The sequence below is a fragment of the Chinchilla lanigera genome, unplaced genomic scaffold, assembly GCF_000276665.1.
Source record: "Chinchilla lanigera isolate Chin_1 unplaced genomic scaffold, ChiLan1.0 scaffold00048, whole genome shotgun sequence".
NCBI lineage: Eukaryota > Metazoa > Chordata > Mammalia > Rodentia > Chinchillidae > Chinchilla > Chinchilla lanigera.
In genome coordinates this window covers 14,690,160-14,717,388 of record NW_004955449.1, presented here as the reverse complement: position 1 = coordinate 14,717,388, position 27,229 = coordinate 14,690,160, and the positions used below count along the sequence as shown (strand labels likewise).

The following is a 27,229-nucleotide window of genomic DNA, read 5'->3' as shown; positions in this document are numbered from 1 at the left end:
TCTTAACATCAAAATTTCCACATAAAACTGGGTGTGATGGCACACATCTATAATCCCAGCACTCGGGAGGCTGAGGCAGGAGGATCACTGAAAGTTTGAGGCCAGCCTGAGCTACATAGTGAGTTTAAGGACAGCCTGAACTACATGGTAAGACCCTGTCTGAAAACACCAAAAGCAATTTTTTCCACATCATTGTTATTTGATGCTGTATACTACATAATGTATACATAGTAGAGCCTTTATGATGTATACTACATAGTATGATGTATACTACATAGTGATTTGTGATGTGTACTACATAGTATTTATGATTTATGATGTATACTACATAGTATTTATGATGTATACTACATAACAGTCTCATGGCTATATCTTAGTAAGCTATCCCTCTGTATTTGGGGGGTTTAAATTGATTAAAACTTTTAAAAATTACCATACTTGCACAGAGCCCTCTGCACACATCTCCAGTGATGTTCTCAGGACGAATGTTTGTACTTGCAAAGACTGGGACAAAGGCATAGGACTTATTTATAATCATCGCTCCCAAGAGTCCCCAGTGTCTTGAAACACAGGCATCTTGCCCTTCTTCTCGTACTGTATGACAGAGCCTGTCACACTGTAGGTGCACTGTACATACTTGAGGATTGAATAATCGGAGAGAAAAAGAATTTCGTTGAATTACATCCTCTTCCCTTCCTCTTGTGCAAGAATAAAACTTCGGTCTCTGTAGACATCTACTGCGCTTTCTCAGGTGAAGAGCAAAAGGTTTTCTTCTAAGAGAACTCTTCCCAAGGAGATGCAGGTTCCCAAAGAGCCGGGTGCTGTTGCTGCTCACACAGGCCCTGAAGGCGCCCCGCCCCCGCCCTTATAAAGCCGGGGTGCGGTGGGGCAGCTGCAGCTGGCACTCCAAAGCACCACCAGCAAGGCACTGGCACAAGCTATGGCAAATGAAGTGCAAGTCCTGCTGTCTCCGCTCAAAGGGGGGCACCCTCCTGCAGGTAGGCTCCCACTGCCCTCTGTCCTGTAGAAGCTGCAGCTGCTGACTCTCCTGTTACCAGTGCTCCGCACCCCAGCAAAGTGAGGCTCCCAGCCACCCCAGCTCACCTCAGCTTCCTGCAGCTGATTTCTTCCTATGTCTTTGATCCTCCTTAACTTGTGCATAAGCCACTGGTGGTTTGTCAGGCAGGTCCCCACTGAATTAAAACCTAATGCTGGGTGGGAGTATAGGGGACTTGGAGCGTGTGGAAAAGGATATGCAGGGAAGTTGCCCCTTCCCTCCCCAGCTGCAGTTTAGTTGTGACACAACATACCTGGATGATTTGCTACCATGGAAACCTTCCTCCCTAGAGGTTCCTGCTCCAGACTCTGTCTCCCCAAAATGCCTGCATTCATTTTGTACCTCATCTCTCTCTCCCTCCTTAGGCTTTGGGTCTGAGCAGTGTTATCAGGAATATTGTTTGCCCATCAACACTGAGAAGCACTTTTAATATAGTCCCAGGACGGGTGGGGTGCTGACTGGAAAAGGTGGCTGTTGCGATATTTTGCCAAGTATCCACAGTTGTCTTTTTTTAACATTCTCTTCATACCAACTCTTACAGAAATTAGTTTTATTGTACTTAATCATACCTTCATATAGATTGGTAGGGATGAGCAGGCCTCTTTTTAGTCAGTTTGATGTTCTTTGAACTGATTTCCTTCTTTTTTCCTTAAGAAAGACCTCAAAAATTTGGCCACTGTGTGCTTGCCTTTCTCCATGTACAAAATTTAGTTGCTGGTGTGTGATTCTTTGGCATGTCTAAGCCCAGGTTATTTCAAATACCTTGGCCACAGAGAGGGATGGCAAGTGAGGGCAGATGTAACCTTCACAAAGGGTCAAACCTGACAGGATTTCCGTATTTCCTGGTGGGCCGCCCAGCGAAAGAGCAGATTTGAACTCAATCTGGGTTTCCAGTTTTAGACACTGTGCCTTGCCTCCTTGGAAGGCTACAGATAATTTACACATGTAACTGGATTTAGCAGTAGTTAACATTATATTTAAAGGTAATGATGCTAATTAATTGTCAGGAGCTACGCATGCAAATTATTGAAAGAGAAGTTCATTATATAAGATGAAAGAGAAAAAAAAAGACTCTGTTCTCTTCCAGCCACTTCTAGCTCATCTTTCTTAAAATGGTTAAGCTACAGCCTGATTTGCTAAACTACATTTATGCGCAAAGAATACTGAGATAGACTTAACCAAATGAAACCACCAGGAATTTTCTGTCCCCGCCACTAATGATTGCTAATTACTCTGTGTACATAGCACACCATGACTCCATCAAGCATGTCACAATGCCTCTGGCATGACAATTAATTATTACAAACTGTGACACTACAGATAAGAGGTTTTGGATAATTAGAATGGAGATGAAGGCAGACTTTTGCCTCCCCACTGAGCTCAAGAGAACAAAGAAGCCTCATTCTTCAGATGGTCTCACTACATATTTTAGGTCTGGATAGTTTGCGATGGATAGTGCAAAGTTTTATTTATGGGGCAAAAATAACTAGGTGCCAATATTCTATGAAAGCTTCACCTGATTTTGGTAGGAAAAATGCAGATCCCTGAAAGTGGGAAGCCAGTGACAGAGGATGGAGAAAGCATAACACGGTTTTTAGAATCAGACAGACTGGCTTAAAACTTTGATTTCATTCCACATCTCTCAGCCTCAATTTTCTCTTCGTGGAAGGAGGGGTTGAGAAATACCACTAATCTGTAAGGTACCCTTAGTATGATAATTAAGGAAGTAGCTGTGAAGTACCTGGCACATGAATGTGGACCCCTTTAACAGCAGGTCTAGGGGGCTGGGGATTTAGCTCAGCGGCAAAAGCGCTTGCCTGGCAAGCGCAAGGTCGTGAGTTCGGTTCCCGGTACCGGAGAAAAACCAAAAACCAAAAAAAAAAAAAAAAAAAAAAAAACAGCAGGTCTAGTAAAACACACTGCAGTCAGCAGAAATTGTCCTCCCCAATTCCAAGATACCCTGATGTTGGACCTGTAGTAGGCACAACTGCAGTCCTCAGAACTGAAAGAAATTGCAGTGGAAAAGATACTCATGCCCACTCCACCATAATTAAAAATGAAGCCGCTCAGAAGTCAGCCAGCTGTAACCCTCTCCGCTAAGTGTAGGGTGTTTAGCAGTTTTCCTTTCATGTATATTAATATAATATATTACACCTGGTTATACATTTGTGCTGTGAAACAAGACCACATTAAACATGAGGTGGGCTCTAGGAAGCATAGCTTTAAATTTTCTGCTTTGTTGATTTGTCCCACTCTTAGTTTTATAAGAACGCCTTCCGTGACCAGTAGTACCGAAAACATACGAGTAGAGAAGCGATCCACGTGCCAAATACGGGATGGACAGAAAGCAGAGCCACTGTTCACGAGCTTTTCTACATTCACTGCACTTTTTAATTTGGTTTAAACCAAGTCAGTCAGATCCATGAGAAGGGCCACCACTGAATACCTAGAGGAGTTTTACAGTTTACTAAAGGAAGAGGGGGATTTGGAGGGAGTGGGCATCACTAAGTGCAAAATGAATGCAGAACCTGAGAACGACCATAGCTGTACAAGAACCGGCGTCACTGAAAGCAGAACAGAAGAAAGGCCTGACTCTCAGTTCCATCTGCTCGGCTGAGGTGGACAGATTGTGGGTTTAGAACAGAAGGGTTGAAGGACATTGCGGGGACATGGCCGGCCTGATGCCTGCAAACAGCTGCCATTTGCTCAAAGCTGACTGCACACCTGGACAGCACAGAAACTTTTTGACCTGGTGGCAGTCTTGATCCTAATCTATGATTAGTTTGATGTTTCACAGAGCAGTAAACTGAAACTCAGCGAGGTTCGGGAGCTTGCCCAAAGCCACACAGCCAGGACAGTGGAGCTGAGGCTGGAGAATGAAGTTTGGCCTCATGCCCAAACCCTCCTGCTCTACAGCCCTCTCTCTTTGTTCCACAACCTTTTCTTTATGAAGGTCTTGAGGTCTTGATTGGCAAGCAAAATTTTGCATATACATCAACTGTGTATGCACAGTAAGCATTTTGAACACGTCTAACTTCCAATTAGTCTTCAAATAGAAGTTCTTAGTCATGAGGCAGAGTCTGCACAAACTGTGTCTTTCCACCTTTTCACACACATTCTGCACAGAGTGGTGAAGGAAAAGGCCAACTTTTCCGTGCTGGCTTGTTTTTGTCCTGGCTCCTGTCTACCAAAACTTGGGGAAAATGTCTGAAACATCTTAACTGGATGGAAAACTATTATATAGAATGCAAAACTATAAGGACTGTTTCGAAACAGTTAAAAGCCACAAAATCTGCCACAAGAGTTTAACTCTTACATAGAGGCAGGAAAACAAAACTTCAAGTTCCCCACATAAACTTAGATTTTTGTTTTGTTTTGTTTTGTTTTTTTCTGGTACCAGGAATCGAACTCATGACCTTGCACCTGCCAGGCAGGCGCTATGCTGCTAAGCTAAATCCCCAGCCCCTAAACTTAGATTTTCTAACAAAACAATCCAAAACAGCATCTTTCTTACATTTCTGTCTCTAGTTCATTTTTAAATTTTACTTACTGAAAGGAGCTGAAGTCTTACCTTAAGTATTCATACTCACATTTGTACTTAAGAGCCAATTTTACTTTGCTCAGTTGGTCTTTTTGTTTTGTTTTGGTTTGGTTTTTTGGGTTTTTTTTGTTTTTTTTCTGGTACTGGGAATCAAACTCACGACCTCGTGCTTGCCAGGCAGGCGCTGTGCCGCTGAGCTAAATCCCCAGCCCCTCTACAAAGGTTCAAAAGTCAATTCAGTCCAGATAGAGTTATGGAAATGATTAGAAATTTACATGGATTGATTTGCATGCAATGAGACCTTAAAAAGATCCCTTGACTCAGACTTACCTGGTGTAAAGCAAAATGGTCTAGAACATGGCTGCACTGGGGTGTGAATGATGGTTTGTCTATGTCCAGTGTTCCCCGCGGAGCTTTGACGCTCACCCTCAGCTTTGATGCTCACCCTCCCACAAACTGGTTCCATCTGGTTCGGTCACCCCGTGTGGTGCAAGCCTTAATCTATATTTCAGTGCACTCGTCTGTGTATGGGGATACTGCTTTCTGTTTCTTTCTACCTTGCCTGGGTGACATTGCATAAGAATGAGATTATCGCCAGACATAGTGGTGCAGGCCCATAATCCCAGCACTTGGGAGGCTGAGACGGGAGGATTGTTGCAAGTTCAAGACCAGCCTGGGCTACAAAGTAAGTTTGAGACCAGCCTGAGCTGCATAGCGAGACTCTGTCTCAAAAAGACCAAAAAAAAGAAAACAAGAAAAAAAGAGTGAGATTACTTCCCAGAACAAAGTTGGCATAAGAGCTGTGTTCGGGAAATCCAAGATGTGATTTCCTTATGTTTTCTAATCCCTGAGTTAGCAGCTACACCCCTGTAACAGAAAGGACTCAAAGACTGCTGAATGGAAGGAAAAATCTTTTTAATACATCCCCCAATATCTGTTTCATTGTTCTTAAAAACAAAGGACTCACCTGCCCTTGATGGCACATGCTTGTAATTCTAGCACTCTGGGGACAGCATTCTGAGGCAGGAGGATCAAAACTTCAAGCCCAACCTGGGCAATTTAGCAACCTTTAGAGACCCTGTCTCAAAATTTAACAAAAATTTAAAAAGGGGCCTGGGGATGTAGCTCAGCGAGAAGGACCCAGATACAACCCCCAGCACCACAAAGAATGAGGGGGGAGTTGGAGAGAAAGACCTCTTATATTTGTGGATGGTCATTTTATGTCTTTTGGCATTTATTTTTCTGTTAGGTGCCCTATGCTGTTTTTGAAGGAGAAAAGTGATGGATTTTCTTTTGGAGGTAGATTAGAAGAATTAGAATCCCAGTAAGGACTTTAAAATAAAGATTATTTATTGGCTAGGCATGGTGGTGCACACCAGTAAGGGAGTTGAGGCAGGGAGCTGAAGCAGTAGGATTCCAAGTTGGAGGCCAGTCTTGGCAACTTAGCAAAACTTTGTCTCAAGATAAAATTTTAAAAGAGATCCAGATGTAGCTCAGCTCTCCTTGGGTTCACTCTCCAGGACAAGTAATGTGATTTATTATTATTATTTTTATTATTTATTATTATTTATTATTATTATTATCTAGCTTGACTTCCGCCAAATTCTAGCAACTTCTCCCTAGAATTCTCCTAAGGTACTCATGACAGGTGCACTTCTTTCCCTTGCTTTAGAACCCCAAGGAGCAAGGAACTCATTACTGTACTTGTCAATACATTTCACACTGAATAACACAAACTCTTATATATAGCCAGACCCTAGCTTTCCAGAATTCCCATCATTTGGTCTTCATTCTGTCCTCCAGAACAACATAGATACATCTAAATAATAATAACTAGTAGTTATTAAGTGCCTACCACACACCCATGTCACCTCTATTCTCTAGAACAACCCTGAACATAGAAACTGAGTCTGAGAGGAGATTCAGTACCCTGCTCAAGATTACTGCATCTGTCTATTTTGTTTGTTGCTGCTGTTATGAAGTAGCTGAGGCAGGGTAACGTTATAAATAAAAGAGGTCTGTGTGCTTCATAGTTCTGGAGAGTAAAGAGCCTGGCACTGGCAACTTGGCTCTAGTAAGGACCTTGTAGAAGATGGCAAAAGCACAGGCAAGAGAAAGAAAGAGACCGGAGTCTGACTAGTCTGATAGTCCCTTCTAAGAGCACACTCCCACGTGACCTAAGGATCTTCCGCTAGGTCCCACCTCTTAAAGAGTCCCCCTCCAAATTTTGCTACACTGACCACCAAGCCCCTGAACCCTCAGAAGACAAATTCAAATCACGTCCAAACCACAGCAGTCATATAGCTCAGGAAGTGCAGAGCTGTCTATAACTACTTACCAGTTCCTAACCAGGAAACTGCTCCTCCCCCACACGACAGCCCTTCTGATCTTTGAAGATGGTACCCTAAGGCCTCTTGAGCCTTTGCTTCTTCAAGAGTGACCTCACTAGAGTCTCATGGTCTCATGTGGCAGGGCTCCCCGCTCACTGGCTCATCTCCTCCAGGGACTCAGATTACCAGTATCCTCCCAAATGAGTGAGTTCCCAATCAACTCGGCTTCCCAAGGTCGTCTCATTTTTAACTTGCTTGTTTTAACAGTAACAGTTTTGCTTCTGTAGTCATTGATAAAAGTCAGTCCAGAAAGAAGAAAATGTGTAGAAACAACAGCACCTGGGAAAACAAAGAAACAGTAACAAAAAGAAATTACAGCGCACCGTATTTGAAGACCGCTGTCACTGGAAGAATGGAAAATACTGTTGGGAGATGTATTGGAGATCCAAGCGCACACCTCTTAATTGATTCTTCTTGGCAAAATAAACAGGTGCTACAAAGGGACACTACCCCTCTGACAGAGGCACACCTGCCTCAGACATCCTTCCAGAAAAGTCTACCCTTGCTTCCTCATGCCTGTACACCAGCTCTGCTCAGAAGATGTTTCCACATCATACGGTTTCTGTCGACAATGACTTTGTATGCATATATACGATAATTTAAAGTACATCATACATGAGATTAGCATTTTCTCTCCTAAAATGAATCTAGCATTACAAAATTTTACTGAGAGACTTGTATAATCAATTTTAAATGGTAATTTAAATGATTAAATAGAGTTCATTTCATGAATACAAGAAATTGTTCCATAGGAAAATATCCATCAATATAAAGAACTATATTAAGGTAAGAGAAAATCTCACAGGATCATATCCAAGAATGCTGAAAGGCATTTGATAAAATTTAACACCTATTTCTAAATTTTAGGCCCAACAAAAAATAATAGAAGGATATTTTCCAACTTGAAAAAATATGACAACATGTATTAACATACATATTGAAAGAAATCCATCAATGCATACACCATGTGTAATGGGGAAACACTGAAAACAATCCCATAAAAATTAAAAAGGCAGGGGCTGAAGATGTGGCTCTGTGGTAGAGCTCTTGCCTTACATGTACAAGGCCTGGGTTCAATCCCCAGCACCACACATGCACAAAAAAAAATTTTTTAAGGGTTAGAAAGGCAAATCGGCATAGTGCCACACACCTATAATCCAAGCACTTCTGGAGGCTGAGGCAGAAGAAGCTGAAGTTTGAGTCCCACTGGGCAACTTAGCAAGAGACTTTCTTAAATTTAAAAAAAGGGGGGGGTGGGGAAAAATAGCTCAGTAATAGATTTCTCCTGGAATCAATCCTCTCCCCACCCCCCAGTATGGGGGAAAAATTTAGAAAAGCAAAGATGTCCGCCATCACTATTATTTAAAACTGCCGGGCATGGTGGCACATGCCTGTAATCCCAGCACTCGGGGGGCTGAAGCAGGAGGATCGTTGTGAGTTTGAGACCAGCCTGGGCTACAAAGTGAGCTCAAGGTCGTTCTGAACTGCCTAGTGAGACCCTGTCTCAAAAAGACAAAAAAAAAACCAAAAACCCACTATTATTTAAAACTATTCTAAAGGAGGCAGGATTACTCTTTACAAATATAATTTTTTTGAACCTAAGAGAATCTACCAAACACTATAATGAGAAATAGAATTCAGTAACTCTTGAGTGTATAATCAATAACATTAAAACAACAATCACAGCAGGCATGGTGGTAATCACTTATAATCCCAGCACTCGGGAGGATGAGGCAGGAGGATCACCACAAGTTCGAGGCCAGCCTGCACTACATAGTGAGCTCAAAGCCAGCCTGAACTACATAGTGAGATCCTAATCTCAAACAAAAAAATCTGTTAGAGTAAGTATGAAATAATAGACCCCATTTACAATCTTAGCAAAAAAATTAAATGCTTAGAAAATGAACTAATAACAAGTATATAAGATTTATGTGAACAGGTTACTGAGAAACTCAGAAGAAATATGAGCACTGGGAAAAGCCACTATGGTTTTGAACACAGAGCCACCAGGAACATAATGATATGAATTTTGCTTTTTAAAAAAACTTTAAATTGAAAGTAAGACCATTACAAAATTTCAGTAAAAAGTGAGGTACAGTGGTACACACCAGTAATTCCTGCTACTTAGGAGACTGCAGGAGGAGGGTTGCAAGTTCAAGGCCAGCCTGGACAAGTTAATAAGACCTTGTCTCAAAATTTAAAGAAGGGCAGGTGGTAAGGGATGAAACTCAATGGTAGAGTGGCCCTGGGTAGAGCGACCCTGGCCCTGTACCACAAAAAAAAAAAAAAAAAAAAAAAAAAAAAAAAAAAAACCACGAAGAGAGAGAGAGAGAGAGAGAGAGTGTGTGTGTGTGTGTGTGTGTGTTAGGTATATCAACAAGGCTTTTTTTTTTTATCTTTTTGAGACAGGGTCTCACTATACAGTTCAGGCGGGCCTTGAACTCATTTTGTAGCCCAGGCTGACCTCAAAAATCACAGTGATCCTCCTGCCTCAGCCTCCCGAGTGCTGGAATTAGAAGCATGCTCAACAAGGCTTCTTATAGGGACTTGACAAACTGGTTCTAAAGCTCTCATAGAAAAATAAAAAAGAATAGCTAGCAAAAGTCTGCAAAGGAACAGTAGCAAGGAAGAACTCATAGATAACAAAGTGAGATTGTAACTGGTGCAACCCCGGCAATGGGCACTTGTAAGATTTAACAAAACTCCGAATGCACACATTCTTCAGAGCTAACACAATAACTTCTAGGAATTTACCCATGAATGTACTTGTACTGTTGCAAAGTCATAAATGTGAAATATATTCATTGCAGTGTTGTTTGTGATACAATTTAGAAACATATGAAATGTCCAGCTCAGCAAACTGATTAAGTAAACACAGAATGCTCATACAGTGGGATTCTACAACAGATGTTCAAAGGAAAGGCACAGATATAGATATATACCTTTCCCCAAAATATTTGGTTATATTACAAAAGGAACAAAATGCAGAACATTAACATCCTTGTTTTTCTTTTTTTTGGTTTTTCTCCGGTACCGGGAACCGAACTCACGACCTTGTGCTTGCCAGGCAGGCGCTTTTGCCCCTGAGCTAAATCCCCAGCCCCTGTTTTTCATTCTTTTTGAGATGAGATTTCACTATATAGTTCAGGCCAGGCTTTAACTCACTTTGTAGCCCAGGCTGGCCTCAAACTCACAGGGATCCTCCTGCCTCAGCCTCCTGAGTGCTGGGATTATAGCTGACCCTGTCTGGTCAGAACATGTATCTTAAGCTCTTGTTCTTAAAAAATAATTCATAGAATATCTGTGAATGAAGACAGGAAATAGAGCATTAGCGTACAGTATCTGGAGAGATGATCTGAGAGGTTGGGAAACAATGACGGGAAGGAGAATGCAGACCTCTTCGTGCATTTTGAATTGTGTGCCTTCTGCATGTATTACATAACCAAAAAATAAATTAATACTTTCTAAAGAACAATGATAAAGTCAATTCATAAGGGCATTGAGAAATAAAATTGGTTTTATTCTTTACTCTATTGAAACTAGTTCCAGAAAATTGCCCTTGTGGTATTTCCATAAAAAAGAATTAACAGGTTCAAACAAATCAATGTCCATTTAGTTATTTCTCATTCAAGCTTGTCAGATTTTAGATGTGCAAATTTCCTGGGAACAGAAAATGTGTTTGCTTTGACTTCCAAGCTGAAATGGATTGTTCCTTTTCAAAAGTTGATTTCACCTGACATTATTAAACAGTTGAATTGCTTTTAGGTCATCTGCAGCCTAATTAACACTAATTGATCTCTTGAATGGCAGGATTATTAATGCAGTTTAATCACTCATTAGGCCCTCCGAGCACTGCCAACATGGAGGGTTAGGGGCCAGGGTGGCAGGTGGGGATCCAGCGGACTTTGAAGCACCTCTGTTGAATTAAATGCCTGTTATCACTGCATGCTCTGGCATTTGGCTCATCTCTCAGAATCTGGTTTTTGAAAGCTTTGGTTGGGGAAAAAAAAAAACCCAAAACGCAAGCCATGCAAAAGCTTTCATCTTGTGGGAAAACAGAGGGTCACACTGTAATTGTTGGTTGCTATCCCAAAGAATGTAATTGGTTTGATAACAAGAAAAAATGTTTTCAGTAAAACGCCCAAGGGAGTATGTTGTTATTCTCCAGCCCAAATCTAAGGTGTAACCTCTTGCTTTTTTTCAATCTCCAGTCCACCTCTCTGAGCATAAACAAGTAAACCTCAGCCCTTCCTCTGCCCCTACCTGCTTTCCACGGGGAGATGTTTTTATTGTGTTATTTTAGATAAAAGTTTAGATCTTTAAAAAGTAAGTCTGAAAATTTTTTTAAATCTAAATTCATACTTTGAACAACAAAGCTGTGCTAACGTCCATGTTGATACTTACTTGTTCTAGTAAAAGCTGGAGGAATGCGCATTTCCAAAAAACAAGAAATCGGCATCTTGGAGAAACACGCCAAGAAAACAGGATTAGAGAAAATGAGGTAGGGATGGCTTCATTTCTCCTTGACTGACTCGAGGAATTTTGGAAGACTGCCTCCAGAATTATTTCAGGACAAATGAAGGCCCCTGTGCATTGGAGGCCAAAAAGGGCCGAGTCTGGGGGTGACCTGGGCGGAATAACTACCAATGTGGGGGCTCCCTGTGGGTGCCCATCACGACGCCCCCACCCTCCTCCTCTGCAGCCAGCCTGCTGCCCCCTCCTTACAAGGCGCAGTCCTCTCGGCATCCAGACTAGCTGCTCGCCCTTCACTGTTTTCAGACCACCTTGTAAAATATGGCCCCTTGACTGGCCCCGTTTCTATAACTTGCTTTCTGCTGCAGCAAATCTCCTGAATTAAAAATACATGTCCTTGTTGTTTTGAATTCATCACTCAATAATTTAAGAAATAATAGCTACTATGTTTGGCATAGCCAGAGGGCATTCAGACACTGAAGCGGGTTTCTCCCTGCTCTTTCCACCATGACCTTGACACTGCGCTATTCCCAGAACCAAGCACAGCGCTGTGGGCCGGATCCCGTACAAAATGGATCAACCACTTTAAGCCTTGGTCAAGGAAAACAGGCATATTTAAGACAGAAATAACAATGCACAGTGGTGCACAGACTGTAAGCCCAGCTACTCAAGAGGCTGAGGCAGGAGGATCACAAGTACAAGGCCAGCCTGAGCATTTAGCAGAAAGATCCTGTCTTAAAATAAGATGAAAAGTGCTAGAGATATAGCCTGGTGATAGGATACCTAGCCATCTTGCATCAGGCTCTGGGTTCAATCCCCAGTACCACACACACACACACACACACACACACACACACACACACACACATCACAGACTGGCTCCTTCCGGTAGCACACTGAGGGGCATTTCATGGACTATTACAGATGGTTTCCACAGATGAGTGGATAAGCTGTTCAGAAAGGGTTGATGAAAGGATACCCAAGGCACCTCCTTAACTCTCACAAAGAGAATATGGAGGGAAACAGCCTGTGGAATTCCTTTGCCTCTTTCATATAATTATTTTTAAATCCCTTTTCAAGTTTTCTTCCAAATTTCTGAGAAAGAATTTTTAAAGGCCCTCCTCATATAAGAATGAAATATTTGTTTGTCTCCATCAATAGTAAGTCATGTGTTTCTTCTGATATCAGAAAATAACCAGCACATGATGAAAGGAGAACTGTTAGTCATCAAGTGTGATAGCCACACCTGACTTCCGCTCCAGTCCAGCCCCTAGAGCAGCCCCTAGAATAGTAAGGGATGATGAAACAGCACCCCACTGTTGTCAAATCACAACTGGTTAATTTGGGGGTCAGTTCTGTTTCTAAAGCCGGCTTCATTCATTGTCACCATGGTCACCATGCCTTGCCAGGGGCTCAGGGACTGAAAAGCCAGGCGTGGAAATGACTTTTAGTGAGCAGCCAATGGGCAGCTCATTCATTTCTCTGTACCTCAGGAAAGTGGGGACTCACTGTTAACCCTAACAGCTGCTGACAAAGCAGGCAGAGGGTTAGCCAGAGAGCAATAAAATGGTGACTGGAACCATCTTTAGCAACTCAGTCGCCTTCTAGTAGTCATTGAAAGAAGGGAATTAGACCTCTACAGAACTTACACTGCAAGAGAGAGCCTCTCCACTGCCCCAATTACCGGGGACAGATTGAGTTACGAAGGCTTCAAGTTTATAGAATTGGAGAGGGGACACCTTAAACAAAAATGACTAAGAATCACAAGTATGACATGTGACTTAAACAAAAATAACTAAGAGTCACAAGCATGACTAGGGCTGCTCTTGGAGGAAACCTGTGTGGTGAAAGGCCCTGAGATACCAAAAACCATTCTCTCTGCTGTAAACCGCCGCTGCAGGTCACTTTCCCTACGTGGTTTCTGCTTGCAGTACAAGAGCCTTGTTTTCCTGGACAAACACTTTTTCTTGGGTCTTCTTGGAGATAACTTTTTAAAAATACATTATAGGAAATAAATTTCTCAGCATCCTCTATTCCCTAATAACTTCTACTATGCAACAAAAATCAGATAGTAAAAAATATACAAAACACAGACTTTCTTTTCAGACCTTGTTCTGCAGTCTCAACCTTGACTGAAACCCTCCTAGAAAATAACCTGGACTGAGAGACAGGAACCAGGCACCGAAGAGTAGTACATTTTGTACATTTTATGAAGTATAAAAACAGAACTAATCTATGGGGCTGGTCTAACCAGTGTTTTCAGTTTGTGAATATGCTTACGGTATGTGTATTTTTCCGTATGTGTATTATGCTTCAGTGGAAAGTCTAAAAACAAGCTTTGCCCTACAAAGCTTGTTGTAGCTTGTGGGTACACAGAGGCAGAACACTTGTCTTCTAGGTGTTGCCAAGCCACATGAAAAAGCTTGACGGTCAATGAGACGGGCCTTTATATAAATCACCAAGCCTCTTTCGTGGCAGTTTTAAAGTCTTATTTGAAGTTTCTTTTCATTTTCACAGTGCCATTGCAAATGTTGCCAAAATGCAGACGCTGGATGCCCTAAATGACACACAGGACAAGGTGAGCCGTGGCAGTGGGGATCCCACGGAGCTCCAGCTCAGTATTTACCTGGTGGATCAGGCTGCTTGTCCGAGTGAGCTGATGACCACAAAGGCTCTTCCCAGCCCTGAGGTTCGACGTCCTTGTGGAAAAAGAAAATCTCTTCATCAAAAAAATACCAAGTGGTTAGGGTGATAAAAACCATTTCTCCCAAATTCCTAAAGTGTCCATTGCATAAATCATTTCTAAAATAAGATAGGAAATGCAGTGCGAGTCATGATGCTGAATTTGCAGAGCTTTACTCTGTCATCCCAAATATTTCTTGGAAACATTGGCTTGTTTGTTTTTTTAAAAAAAACACAGCCTGGATGTTGAGAATTCAGCGGTTTGTGACCTTTCTCCCTCCTACTATCTTCCCATGAGATACTACATCTGAGGTGAGGGTGGGTGCTGGAGAGTTGCATAGTTTAGGGCTGGAGGCAGGTTGAGCACCAGCTGGGCTTATCCAGTAAAGTCTGTTTCTAAAGATAGTGGCCTGTTGCTATTTTTGCTTCTATACCTTGAATTTCTCCCCAAAAGCTCAAAAAACTTAGAAAAGTCTTACCACATAGAAACCAGTTTGGGTTTTTTGGATTCAATGGATTATTTTCCCTAAATTTTGCAGGTAAGCCCAGTGAGGGGCCTCATTCTGCTTGTAGGAGGCGGAAGCATTATATTCGAGGTGACATAGGACCATGCTTTCTGCTACTCACACATTTATTGAAGAGACAGGACAGGGTGGCTCTGTAGAAGGAAGACTTGCTTTTGTGGGAAAGTTTAAAACTTTCCCTGCACATTTCTGAGACTTGATCGTTTAGTGTGAAATAAATCTGTAGACAGATTAACAGGAGAAAGGCATACCAATTTATTGCATACAAGGGGCAGCACAGGAAAGGAAGTACCCAGTAACCTAGTGAGGCTGAGAAGCTTATGCACCTGCTTCGCAGGGGAACCGAGGTGGAAATGGACAATTTAGAGTAAGAATAAATAATTTTTAGAAGAGGTGAATGCATTTGAAATGAAGAGATGGTGGGTGACAAAGTGTGTCTGGGCTCCGGGTGCTGTCCGCTCTAGACTTCAGCCTGCAGGGTGCTCATCTCTGCTAGGGGATAGGATAAATGCAGAAGCCATCACAGCTACAGTTGGGGGGATCTGGCCTTTAGGAAGATAGGAGATACCGCTCCCTACATTGGCCCTCTGCTCTTTTAGTTCATTTATTAGCATTCATTCACACCTGCACCTACAATTATGTTTAGTCCCGAGAACCCGTGTTATTTCTTATACCTGTTTTAAGAATGAAAGAGTTTAAGACAAGTCTTATCCATAGGATCTCATAAACTATTCAGTCATTACAGAAAATTTCTATTTTATGCTATCTATCTCTGGATACCCTACTTTAAGACCAACCTGAGGTTTAAAATTTCAAAACAATCCCCAACGGGTTGGTACAAATCTAAATAGGGAGGCACCTAACTTTCCCCTGCCACTATTTTCCCAGCCACCTTCCACAGACTTCTTTCTCCCAGTGCACCTCTCGTTCCCTCCCTGCCTCTCCAGCCAGCCCTTTTGTACCTCTCCACCACTAAATAACGACAGAATTCATGTGGCCCAGTGGTTGACATCCTGTGACATGACATTCCTGCAGAAAAGGTGTGGATACAGGAAAATAAACACTCCCAACCTGAATAATAGCTGGGACGAGTTCGTGTCCTCTAAAATCGAAGAATGAATTTTAGGAACAACAGAGGTTAAGAGCAGAATATATTCTTTGAGGGAAAGAAAGCTTCTGTCCAAGACAGGGACAGAAGGGGAGCCCGAGTGTCTTACCCCAAGACTCTGTCTTTTCTAGGGACTTTTATAGAGGAAAACCACAAGGTGAGGCAGGCCCAAGGTAGGGGAAAATGGACAAAACTATGGTCAGCCAATAGGAATTGTTCAGATAAAATTGATCAAAATGGGATCAGATGGGGAATTGAGTAACTTAGCAAGCAGGCATGAATACAGAACAGGGGTTTTTCCTGTAAGGGGTTGAGTCAATGACTCTTCAAGGTGATCGCTACCTGCTGAGACTATCAATCCCTGATGTCCATCCCTAGGGAAGTATGTGGGTGCATTTGCTTAGTCCTTTGTCTTGAGGTCTGGCCCACAGCCAACGCGTATCTCTCCTGTTGGCTCCTTCAAGGGCCTGGCCCTGTCTGACTGCCTATGATATTTCTGTCTAACTCAGCTGCTTATAATAATGTTATGCACCCTGACAGCTCTCCAGGCTAAAAACCCGGGAGACTTGCTCTTAGACCAAATTCTACCCATTACTATTTTTGATCTTTTAGATGTCATGTAGCTGCACTGAGATTTGTGGTTGCTCATTTAACTTAAAAACTTTTTTAGGTCAGGGAATGAAAGGATGATACTGCCAAGTATACTAATTACCTGGATGGTTGTGGAAATTAAATTTGGCAATGGTTGTGACGCTTCCTAGCACATAAAAGTATCCAGTTAAAATATTAACAATGAAGTCAGGTTATGGTATAAAGGGAGGCAGAATGTGGAAGCCTGGTTAACTTTTTTCAAGTTGCCACACTTTGGGGTCATAATCCCCAAAGACAGCCAGATACATGTGAAAAGAGATCCTGGGGGAGAGAAAGCTATCAAAGGCGACTGCAAATTGTAAAAGGTTCCTCTTGTTCTGTAGATTAACATCACCATAGGAGTATCCTTGAATTTCACTGAGATGAGCTGAATGTTTTGTTTTAAGCACTTTGCTTAACAGGGTGTGGAAATTTAAGTGAACATTGGAGATGGGAGTTAACACCCTGGAAAGATGAATGGAAGGGATGCGTCTGCACATGCCAGGCAACTTCAGGCTCTAAAACAAAATATGCAGCTGATTTCCTCCTATCTAGAATTTCTTTCACAGCTAAAAAATCATAAAAACTTTTATCATACTTCTCTTTGCTTTTTCTCTGAAACTAAAAATATAGATTCTGAGGTCATAGCCTCTCACAGTGAAGGTAAATTCTCAAAGTGGGAGTTTCTTTTGATCTGCACTTCAAGTTTTGTATGTTGCCCCTGTGATGAACCCTCAGCAAGACAAAATCCTATGTATTTACATGGCCCTTGAAGTCTTCCTCCCATGGGCTTCCATTAGATTCTCCTATCTTAATTAATGAATCAGAGAAGGGATGCCTTTCATTCTACAAATGCTATCATTTTACAAAGGCTAATGATGAAAATTCCAGCCCTTCCCCAAAGTTAAGACCCCAGACTAAAATACAGCAGGTTGTATGTTGTACTCTGGAACGCTGTTTCTCTGTATTTCTAGTTCAAAATTGAAAATGAAATCTTCTTATCCCCATTAGTACAAAATCTACAGCAAAAAAATTGGTGCATTTAGGGGCTGGTTGTCTTTTTCATAGTTTCATCAGTTCTGATGGAAGACCAATTATAGACTGTCCTTCCACAACCATCAGCCCTTCTACATCAGGGTGTTCCTGATTGACCAGAGCAGGGACATGAGAATGAGAACTTGACTCTTCTGTCATCATATTTGCAAGAATTGCTATAAAACTCTAGGACTTTGGTACTATATACTTGTAGCTTAACAATTATAGGCAGTTTCTCTAAGGGTGTTAGCATTACAGAATTAGATCAACTTCCTTCTTGATCCTGTTGATTTTCTTTTTCCCCCAAATTTTCCCATACTAATTCACAAATGACCAACAGGCCCCAGGGACTGACTTTGTCTCCCATTCACTCTAATATGTGTCCTTCCCCTTCTGAGCAGCATTGAAAAGTACTTAGTTAAAATATAATCCCTAACACTTGAGCATTGCTAATGGGCATATAATATGGTACGGGCACTGTGGAAAATAATATGGTATTCCTCGAAAAAGTTAAACATAGAATTCCCATGTGACCCAGCAATTCTCTTTTGAATGTACACCAAAACTATGGAAGTAGGGACTTAACAGATATTTGTGCACCAGTGTTCATAGCAGCATCCTTCACAATAACCTCGAAGTGGAAACAGTACCTTTGGCTAGTGAAAGGATGATATTCCAATGGAATATTATTCAACTTTAGGAAGCATGGCCCTTGAATTTATTATGCTAAGTAAAATAAGCAACACACAAAAAGACAAATACTGCATAAATTCCACTTTATAAGTACCTAGAGTAGTCAGACTCTAGAGACAAAGTAGAACAGCAGACACCAGGGACCTGGGGAAAGAAGAAATGAGAGTTATTGTTTAGGGGGTGCTAAGTTTCAGGTTGTGATAATTCTAAAGTTCTGACGGTGGATGATAGTAATGGCGGTACAATAATGTGAATGTATTTAATTCCACTGAACTGTGCATATGTTTAAATGGTTAAAATGGTTAGTTGTATGTTATATTTCACCAGAATTTTTTAAAGACCAAAAAATACAGCCCCTAAATTGTAAAGATCATCCTGTAGATGACCAAATAACAAATCAGTGCTGAATGAAGCAACATGTGTGTTCACACACAGTTGTCCTTTTTCCCTCCCACCTCTGCCCATCCTCGCTCTCACCTTAAGAATAACAGTCCACACGTGGCTTTCTCCTTCCAGTCCCAAACTTGTCCTCTTGGCCTGCCTCGCCTTGGCTAATTGCCCAGGTCTCTGTTATATCAGAATTACTTGTTTCTTTTCTCACCCCCTTTACCTTACATCTGACCTTAAGTAAATTGCCAAATTGTTCTTCCTACTTGTAATCTCTTGAATGTGATTTAAAGCTAACCTGGGGGCTGGGGGTTTAGCTCAGGGGCAAAGCGCCTGCCTGGCAAGCTCAAGGTCATAAGTTCGATTCCCAGTACTGGAAAAAAATTAAAAAAAAACAAAAGCTAACCTGAAATAACCTATCTGTTTTAGTTGAGACTAAAAACAGCCAGTCTGGAAGCAACTACAGAAGCCAGTGACCTCTTATATTTCTTTCTGGTTCTAATGTTAAAAGACAAATAAAACACAACACCCTTAATACTCTATAAAGTGCACATCAACTGCACTAGTAATCTGACCTTAAAAAAAAGTCCCCAGCTCCTTTCCAGATTCAAAAGCAACATTTATGACAAATATCTCAATTATATTTCTCCATTCTGCTAGAATGTCAGTAGAGACAATCCTTGGCCTTAATTAGTATATAATTTGTACCTGTTCATTAAAAAAGAAAAAATGAGAAAATACTGATAAGTAAAACAAAGACTAGGAACTGCCACGATCCTACCCCCCAGAGATAACCATTGTTAACACTGCAGTGTATAATCTTTCAGTGTGTTTAATTTTTCAAAACCAAAAAGAAAGGACTTTGGGAGTCAAGCTGCACATGAAAGGAAGAACTGTGTGCCCATGGCTTGGCCGGGATATTTGAGAAGAGATGTAAAACACATATGTCTTCTCTGGCTTAGAAAGCCCAAACAAACCATAAACAATGTGATGCTTGGGGTCATGGCAGTTTATCTCCCCTTTTATTTAATTTGAGTGTCAAGGCAAGGGCATCTAAGATCTATAGTGGTAAGTTAAGTTCCTAGTGAGCTGACACACCCCTTCCTTGCTGACTAAAAGGTGTCATCCTTAGGCTGTGTTGATGGATTGAAAACCAAAACCTGGAATAGGCCCAAAAGCTCCCTGGATTCCAATTCTCCTCCTAGGAAAATCATGTGTGAAGTGCTCAGCAGCACTGGGCATCCTTCACGGAAGTTCTAGAAGGTCTCTTGGTTCTGTAGGAAATTCCTCTTATTGTCGCAGTCTCGTTCTGCTCATTTACACCCGTGTAAGCCTGTCTCCTCACTGATGTCTTCAGTAAAGATGACTAATGGGAGCTTTTTTTACCTGAACCTATCAGTCTCTTCTTCACTAGGCTATTTGATTGAACCACATGGAATAACTAAAGTCATAGTGTTTTCACATAAAAAACCAGAAATTTTTTGTGATTTGACCTAATAAATAATCTTACCCCTTCTTAACTTCCTAATCTTTTGACACCTGATGGGTTCCCCTGCCCCAGAACCTTTTCTAGAGTTCCCGTAGCCTCCTTCGAATGTAGTAACCCACATATGCACACTAGTGCCAAAATAACTGTTCATGGTACAGGACACAGATGTGCATATAATTAACCATTTCTACTTTTTTTCAGTGCAAGGGCTCAAACCGAGCACCTCATATATATTAGGCAAATGCCCTACCACTGAGCTGTTTTCTCAGCCCCCTACTTTTTTTTTTGCCCTTTACTTTTTAAAACATTGCTTCAAAACATATATATATATATGTCTCTGGGTTTGACTCAGTGGTAGAGAACATGGCTAGAACTCAGGAAAGGCCCTGAGTTCAACTTCAAACACCAAAAACTAAAAATAAAAACTACCCATATACATATATATTTTATTATATATCATATATTTTATAATTTAAAAAATTAAAGAGAAGTTAATGAGGGAAACATCAGTATAACACGCACTCCTATGGCTCCAGGCTGAAACTGGAACGGAAAAAAGAGATATTGTCAAAGAAATATGCAAAATTGTAAAATTCTCCCGACCAACTACAGTGCTTTCTGCTACTTTAATATTTCATGACCAAAAAGATTCAGTGTGGTTGTTTTTTTCCCCTTCTCATCTTTAGCTCAACCATAAATTTCCAGCAACAGTGCACATGGCACATCAAAAACCCACGCCTGCTCTGGAGAAGGTCGCTCCACTGAAAAGGATCTACATTATTCAGCAGCCTCGAAAATGTTAAGCCAGGATGTAAAACACAACCAACTAGCTGACTGCTTCAGGCATCTAGCAGCTTAGCAAAAAAGACCCAAATTTTCCATAGGCCTAGTGCACCTGTCTGGTAAATAAAACAGCTTTTGTATCTTCCTTGTTGACTTTAGATAATAAAGCACCTAAAATTGTAAATCTAGTGTATTCCTATGTCTCTTTTTGGTGTGTGTCAGGATCCCATCCATATTTATATACTTAATTCTGTAGAGTAAAGAAGAAGCAGAACACCTGCCAATGCCATTTCCCACACTGGGTCCATCCTCTCTTCGTGGATGCTGACCCTGGGTGATTTCACCCATACTGAGCTCTCTTTGAAGCGAGGGTTAGAGAGGAGCACACCGAGGTTTCAAAACCCAATGTTCTATGCAAGTGTGAAGAGTGACTCTTCTCAATTTCTTTGACTTAGGATTTTCACTTGAGGTCACATGTCTCTTCAAGTTCCCTATACAAGTACTTAGTTTGTTGGAAGATTTGGTGGGGAAAATTTTTTAAATTAAATTAATTACAAACATATTCTTTTCTGCCAAGCAATCAAAGATGGAAGGTAGAACTACATAGTTTCAGTAGGAGATTTGCTGAGTGTCTCCCAGGGAGTTAATGCTTAGAGTCAAGGTGATTGTGATACTACAGGGGAATGCGGTAGGCCGTAGAAACTGATTTTTCATTGGAGGTAGGTTGTGAAAGAAACTGTTGCCATAACTAAGCCTGCTCTATCTTTCTTACCCTTCCACAACACACACACACACACACACACACACACACACACACTTCATATTCTCACATTCGGAGAGCCAAAAGCAGCCTCAGATAATGGGAGGGAACAACCTCATTCTCTCTGCACAGATGTCATTCATTGCCCGCCACAGCTGCACTTCTAACTGATCATGTCATTCAACAATCAGCTCTTCTTAAAAAAAAAAAAAAAACAATCAGCTCTTCTTCTTATCCCAGGAAGAGGTCCATCACTTTGCAGGTTGACAATACTTAGAGTCTGACCTGGTACCAAGCCATGCTCGGATTCCTGGAAATCCAAAGTCAACCGGCTAAAGCCCAGTGGTTGTAAGGGTCCACCTTATCACCTCCGCTGCCCTGTTTAGCTCTTCTTCAGGAAAAAGAGCATTATTTGAGACAATACTGAGCCTTTAGGCAGTGCCAGCATGAATCAGTAAGATAGTCCTGATCACCCGCCTTGGCTTAACTCAGTTCCCAGTCCTTGGAATGACCTTGGAACAGACAAGGAGAAAAAGTATCAGGCCCATGAGAGAATTCTCGGAGGATATGGCCACACATGCAGAAAAGCAAAAGGACTGTTCCTACCTGCAACTGAGGAGAAAAACCCAGCATGGATGTCGTGGCTCCCTCAGTGAAGAGCTCCTGAAAGTGTGTCACAAGCCCAGAGGAAGTCATGACAATGAGAGACAATGACCATAGACTGGGGATTCACTGGCAGATACTTTTCTTTAGCTCATTTCAGTTCAGTTCAATAAACTCTATACTAAGCACTGGGATACAAAGATGAGTAAGACAATATCTGGCCACGAGGATATCTTAGATTGAAGAAATAAAGACATATTGACAAATCATAGGAAGGGAGAATTTAGACGTGGTTGCAGGAGAGGGTGCTGTGGATAGGGCTCAAGAAATCACCAGAGTGGTGTGTGGTCAAGAAAAGATGGGTAGGAGCGTGGTGGTGTGTACTTCTAATCCCAGCATTGGGGGAGGCTGAGCTAGGAGGATTGCAAACTCAAGCCTGGATAACTTAACCACTTAACAAGAACCTGTGTCAAAATTTTAAAAATGAGCAGAGGATATAGCTCAGTGCAAAAGCCGTGGCTGTAATCCCCAGCATTGAAGAAAGTAAGAAGGAGAGAAAGAGGGAAGGAGGGAGGAAGCAGAGAGGAAGGGAGGGAGGAAGAAAAAGAAGAAAGAGAAAGGGAAGAAGGAAGGAAGGAAAAGAAAAAGAGAGAGAGAAAGAAAGAGAGAGAGAAGAAATATGGTCTGTGGCGATCCATAACCCATGTGAGGCTCACAAAGTTTGGGTCAATATCACAGTAATTTTTAGACTCCACATATCCATCACAGAGCTTCAACAAGTAACTAATCTTATTTTAGGAATAGCCTCTATCCCCTTCTTCTTTTATCTCTTCCCTCTCTCCTTCTGTGTTGTTTTGGAGCAAATTCCAAATATCATATAATTTCATCTAGAATTGCTTCAGTGCATTATCTCTTAAAAAATAAGCATGTTTGCCTCTTCTCTCTCTCCTTCTCCCTGTCCCTGTCCTTCTCTCTTTCTCCTCATCTCTCTGTAAACTGAATCTGCACAAATATTGTGGAGCAAAAGGGAGTATTTATGTAAGCCACCAAGAATCTTTCACCGTAAAATGAAGCCTGGTGTTCCTATACTAGCTACAAGAGCCAAAACAAACATTGCTGAGCCCGTGACACCCGAAAGGCCTACTGGGGAATCTGAAAGCAGCAGGGAGAGCCAGCCAGCTGAACGTGGAGGTGGCGCTCAGGCCGAAGGATAAGCAAGGTAAATACAGAGCTGCTGTGAGTAAACAAAAAATACAGGAAGTTTCCATGGGCAAACAAAATGTACCGGAAAAAAAACACTAGGGAAAATTAGTTCTTGCTGAGGAAAAGGATATAAAGAAGCAGAAAAAAACTGTCTCTGAGGCCACTCAAAAAGAACAGGGTAAGAGAGGAACAAAGGGGACAAATTAATGGCAGGAAAAACGAAAATAAATTTATTCAACAAATAGTTGCTGGGCTCCTCCTGTATAGCAGCTTCTCTTCCAAAGGAACTCAAATCATGACTGACATTTGACACTTTTTTCCTTTTTTGTCCAACACTGAGGCTTGAATACAGGGCCTTGCACTTGCTAGGCAAGCGCTTTACCACTGAGCTACTCCCTGTACCCTTGTTATTTTTTTATTTTGAGGCAGGGTCTCATAAAGTTGCCTGGGGTTGGCCTCAGACTTGCCATCCCCTGCCCCGGCCTCCTGAGTGGCTGAGATTGCAGAGGTGTGCCGCTGCACTGTACCCGGCTTTTACATATGGTATTTTAAAATAAATATCTACATGTCAGCTGGAGCCACTACCCACTTCAGAAGAGATAAGAGGGCTACAAGCCCAGGCTCATCTCCAGTGGATATTCTAAACTCTTCCCAAGATGTTTGTGAATTCCTGGGGGATCCACAGCCATGGCCACCTCTACTTCCCATGAATTCATTAATTACTCACTGTCCCCAGGCCCCACCACCCTGACCTAGACTCAGCTCCTTTCTGTGATTTTCCCAAAAGCCTACTAAGTTTAACAAAGATTTGGCAGAGCTTACATCACAGTAGCCAGATACCTGCCGTAGAATATTAGATTTCCTGACCCTGTGTAAGTCCATGATGCACCTCCCTCCACCCCACCCCACCCCACCCCACTAGAAGGTGGTGCCTGCTGCTCATTTCCGCCTGCTCTTTACACACTGGCAGCTTCATTCACCACTTCCCTCCTCTCCCTCTCTTTAGCCAAATTAGTCATTCAGCTATTTCTCTAGCTGTTTTGAGTCCTAGAAAACCACATCCTCCAGGAGTCTGACATCAACTTTCAAGATGTCAACATTTTCAACCAAGTATGGCAGAATGAGTGAATGCTGAATGAGTGAATTACTTAGAAAAAAGTGAAGTGACAGTGAGCTTAAAAAAAATGTGAAGTCAAAGGAAAAAGGGAACTTTCCAAGGAAATGCCGAAGGCCTAAAACAAAGACAAACAAAAAATTGGGCAAGCAGAACACTTCAACTAAAAATCCTTAACACACATAAGATTTAAAGTTGGCGTCGCAGACAGTATTTTATGAAATCATTACAAAAATCCACGGTGGCCATTATTATCCTATTTTACAGTAAAGAAAAATGAGCCTCTGGGAAATTAAGAGATCCTGTGAGGTTTTATGCATTAAATGGAGAAGATCTCTGGGAATTTTTACGCCTCAATCTAGAACTAGCCAAGCATAATGACACACGATTTGTAATAACAGCACACTGGGAGGGTGAAGCAGGAGAACTGCAAGTTCAAGGCCAGCCTAGGCAATTTAGTAACTTAGCAAGACACTGACACAAAATAAAAAAGGGGCTCAATACATAGCTCAGTGATAAGGCCCCTTGGTTCAATCACCAGGACTCAATCAATCAAGCAGTCAATCAATCAATCGATCAACAGTGCCTCTGCTGCTGGACAGGGAGCTTAGAAGTCTCCAGAGAGGAAGTGGGAGTCATTTTGACTTAAGAAATAGAAGTAAATTTGAAGAGAGAAATCTATGTATGAAGGACTGGTTTGGAATGAGCCAAATTCCTCAATAGGAAAAGAACAGCGCCAGTTCAAATTCTCAGACTTCTGTAGAAAACACAAGGTGCAGTGTGGCTGTCTGACAGATTGGGAGTAAAGCTGGTTGATTTTGCGGAGTAAAACAGTTTTTGTTTTGTTTTTGTTTTTGCTTTTTCAGTATGGGATCAAACCCAGAGGCTTCTACCATGGAGCTATATCCACTCCCCACCTCTTCATTTTGAGTCAGGGTCTCTCACTAAGTCCCCTGGCTGGTCTTGAACCTGTGATCCTTCTGCCTCACTCATGCACCCTCATGTCCTGTGGGAATAAACCAGTTTGGGAGAAAGGATCCAAGGTATACATGAACCCTCAAAGAAAAATAACCAAAGATAAAAGGGAATGTTGCACGGATGTCTTTCCTGTGCACAGCAAAAGGCATGAGGCTGCAGGAGATGATCAGTGTGTCTTGGGAAAGGAGACAGAGCCGCAAATAAACAAAAGGCGGCCTCTGCATTGCAGTATTTCTCATCTGATTCCAAGGCACAGTGATAGAGATCTGAATGTTTACTACAAGGGATTTCCAAACCATTCAACATTACAGACTGTTTTTTCTTTTTCTTTTTTATTTATTTCTTTGTTTGTGCTACTAGCAGTAGAGTCCAGGACCTTTCTATCGACCTTCACTTCCAGCCTTTTTTTTTTTTCATTTTGAGACAGGGTCTTGCTAATTTGCACAAGCTGGGCTCAAGCTTGTGATGCTGATGCCTCAACCTCCCAGAGCGCTGAAATTACAGATGTATGCCAGCACGCCTAGTTCAGAGGCATATTCTGAATATTGTAGAGGCCCACCTTACAACCAAACATGGTATAGGACTTCAGATACAAGTTTGCACCGGTGTTTTTAACCCTGCTGGGGTTCATAGTATCTCTCCTATAATTATCAAAGATCTATGAGAAAAGAAGAAAACATATAAATGTCGCTTGTAAAGAATTTCACACTTTGAAAAGAGAACCTAAGACTTGAGTCTTCATAGGCTTGCTAAAGTCAAGAAACTGTTATAGAAAAGATATATATTTTTATTAAAATATCAATTTGTTGTAAGTAATATTATTTGAATCAACATTGTGGATCCAGAAGAGTTTTTTTCTTTTCAAAAAATCCATGAATTGTCCAAGTTTAAGAACCATGAGAGAGAGGGGAGATTTATTTAATTACCTGTGCTAGCCATAGGAATATAGAATTGAAAGGATCATATGCAAAACTGTCATAAAATATGAACGTTTGTGTCATTTCTATTGATGCAAGGTAGAAATGAAATTAATATCTTAAAACATAGAAAACTGGGGAAAGAAGTAGAGAAGAGCAGAAGTCTTATTTCCCTTTCAAGACTTGAAGATAACAAAGCATTTTTTCAAAATGTCCTAAGAAAAGCTTTCCCATGGAATATAGCTAGCAGCATTCGAGAATAAAATAGATTCGGCTGCAGCAGTGCTGATGGCAGAGAACAGACAAATAAAATGAAGGTGAGGACGTTGGGGCAGAAATAGCAAAATCAAAGAACAGATGAAACCAAGTGGAGGCAATGAGAGCAGAAAGGTCATGCAAGAACAAAAGCACTCCCTTCTGCCAGCTGAGGTCCAGGTGGAGAGAGGATCGCCGCCAGACTGAAATAGACAGGATAAGAAGGCACACAAAGGGAGCCTAGCGATGATGGAAGAGCTTCGCCAAACGCATCGGGTGCAAAGAAAGACGGAGCAATGAGCGGGGCTGTGGGCTGACAAGGAAATAAGCAGTCTGACAGTGCACATTGTGGGTCAAGTGGTCCCAAGTGAGTCAGATTTGAAGCAAAGAAGCACTCCCAGATCTGAGAGATGCATTGCCTGGTTCCAGCAGGCTTTTAAGAGCAGAGCAAACCGCTGTTTTCAATGCACAGCCTTGAGAGGCAGACGAAGTGTCCTGTAAAGCGAAGCAAGGAGCCGGAGATAAGGTTTCCAAAACCAGAAAGGACTACGCTGGGAAACAGACACTATCTTTATAAGCCTGGAGGAGGAGACTTTTGCAGGCGATA

General features: G+C 41.7%; 1 protein-coding gene across 1 annotated transcript; it reads left to right on the top strand.

Moving 5' to 3' along the window:
- The first annotated feature begins 868 nt into the window (after nucleotides 1–868).
- Dapl1 (death associated protein-like 1) lies at nucleotides 869–20,976 on the top strand. The gene is made up of 4 exons (XM_005393382.2): nucleotides 869–998; nucleotides 11,402–11,489; nucleotides 13,979–14,039; nucleotides 20,696–20,976. The coding sequence occupies exons 1-4, from the start codon at nucleotides 941–943 to the stop codon at nucleotides 20,810–20,812; spliced, it is 324 nt and encodes a 107-aa protein (XP_005393439.1). The 5' UTR covers nucleotides 869–940; the 3' UTR covers nucleotides 20,813–20,976.
- Nucleotides 20,977–27,229: the final 6,253 nt, after the last annotated feature.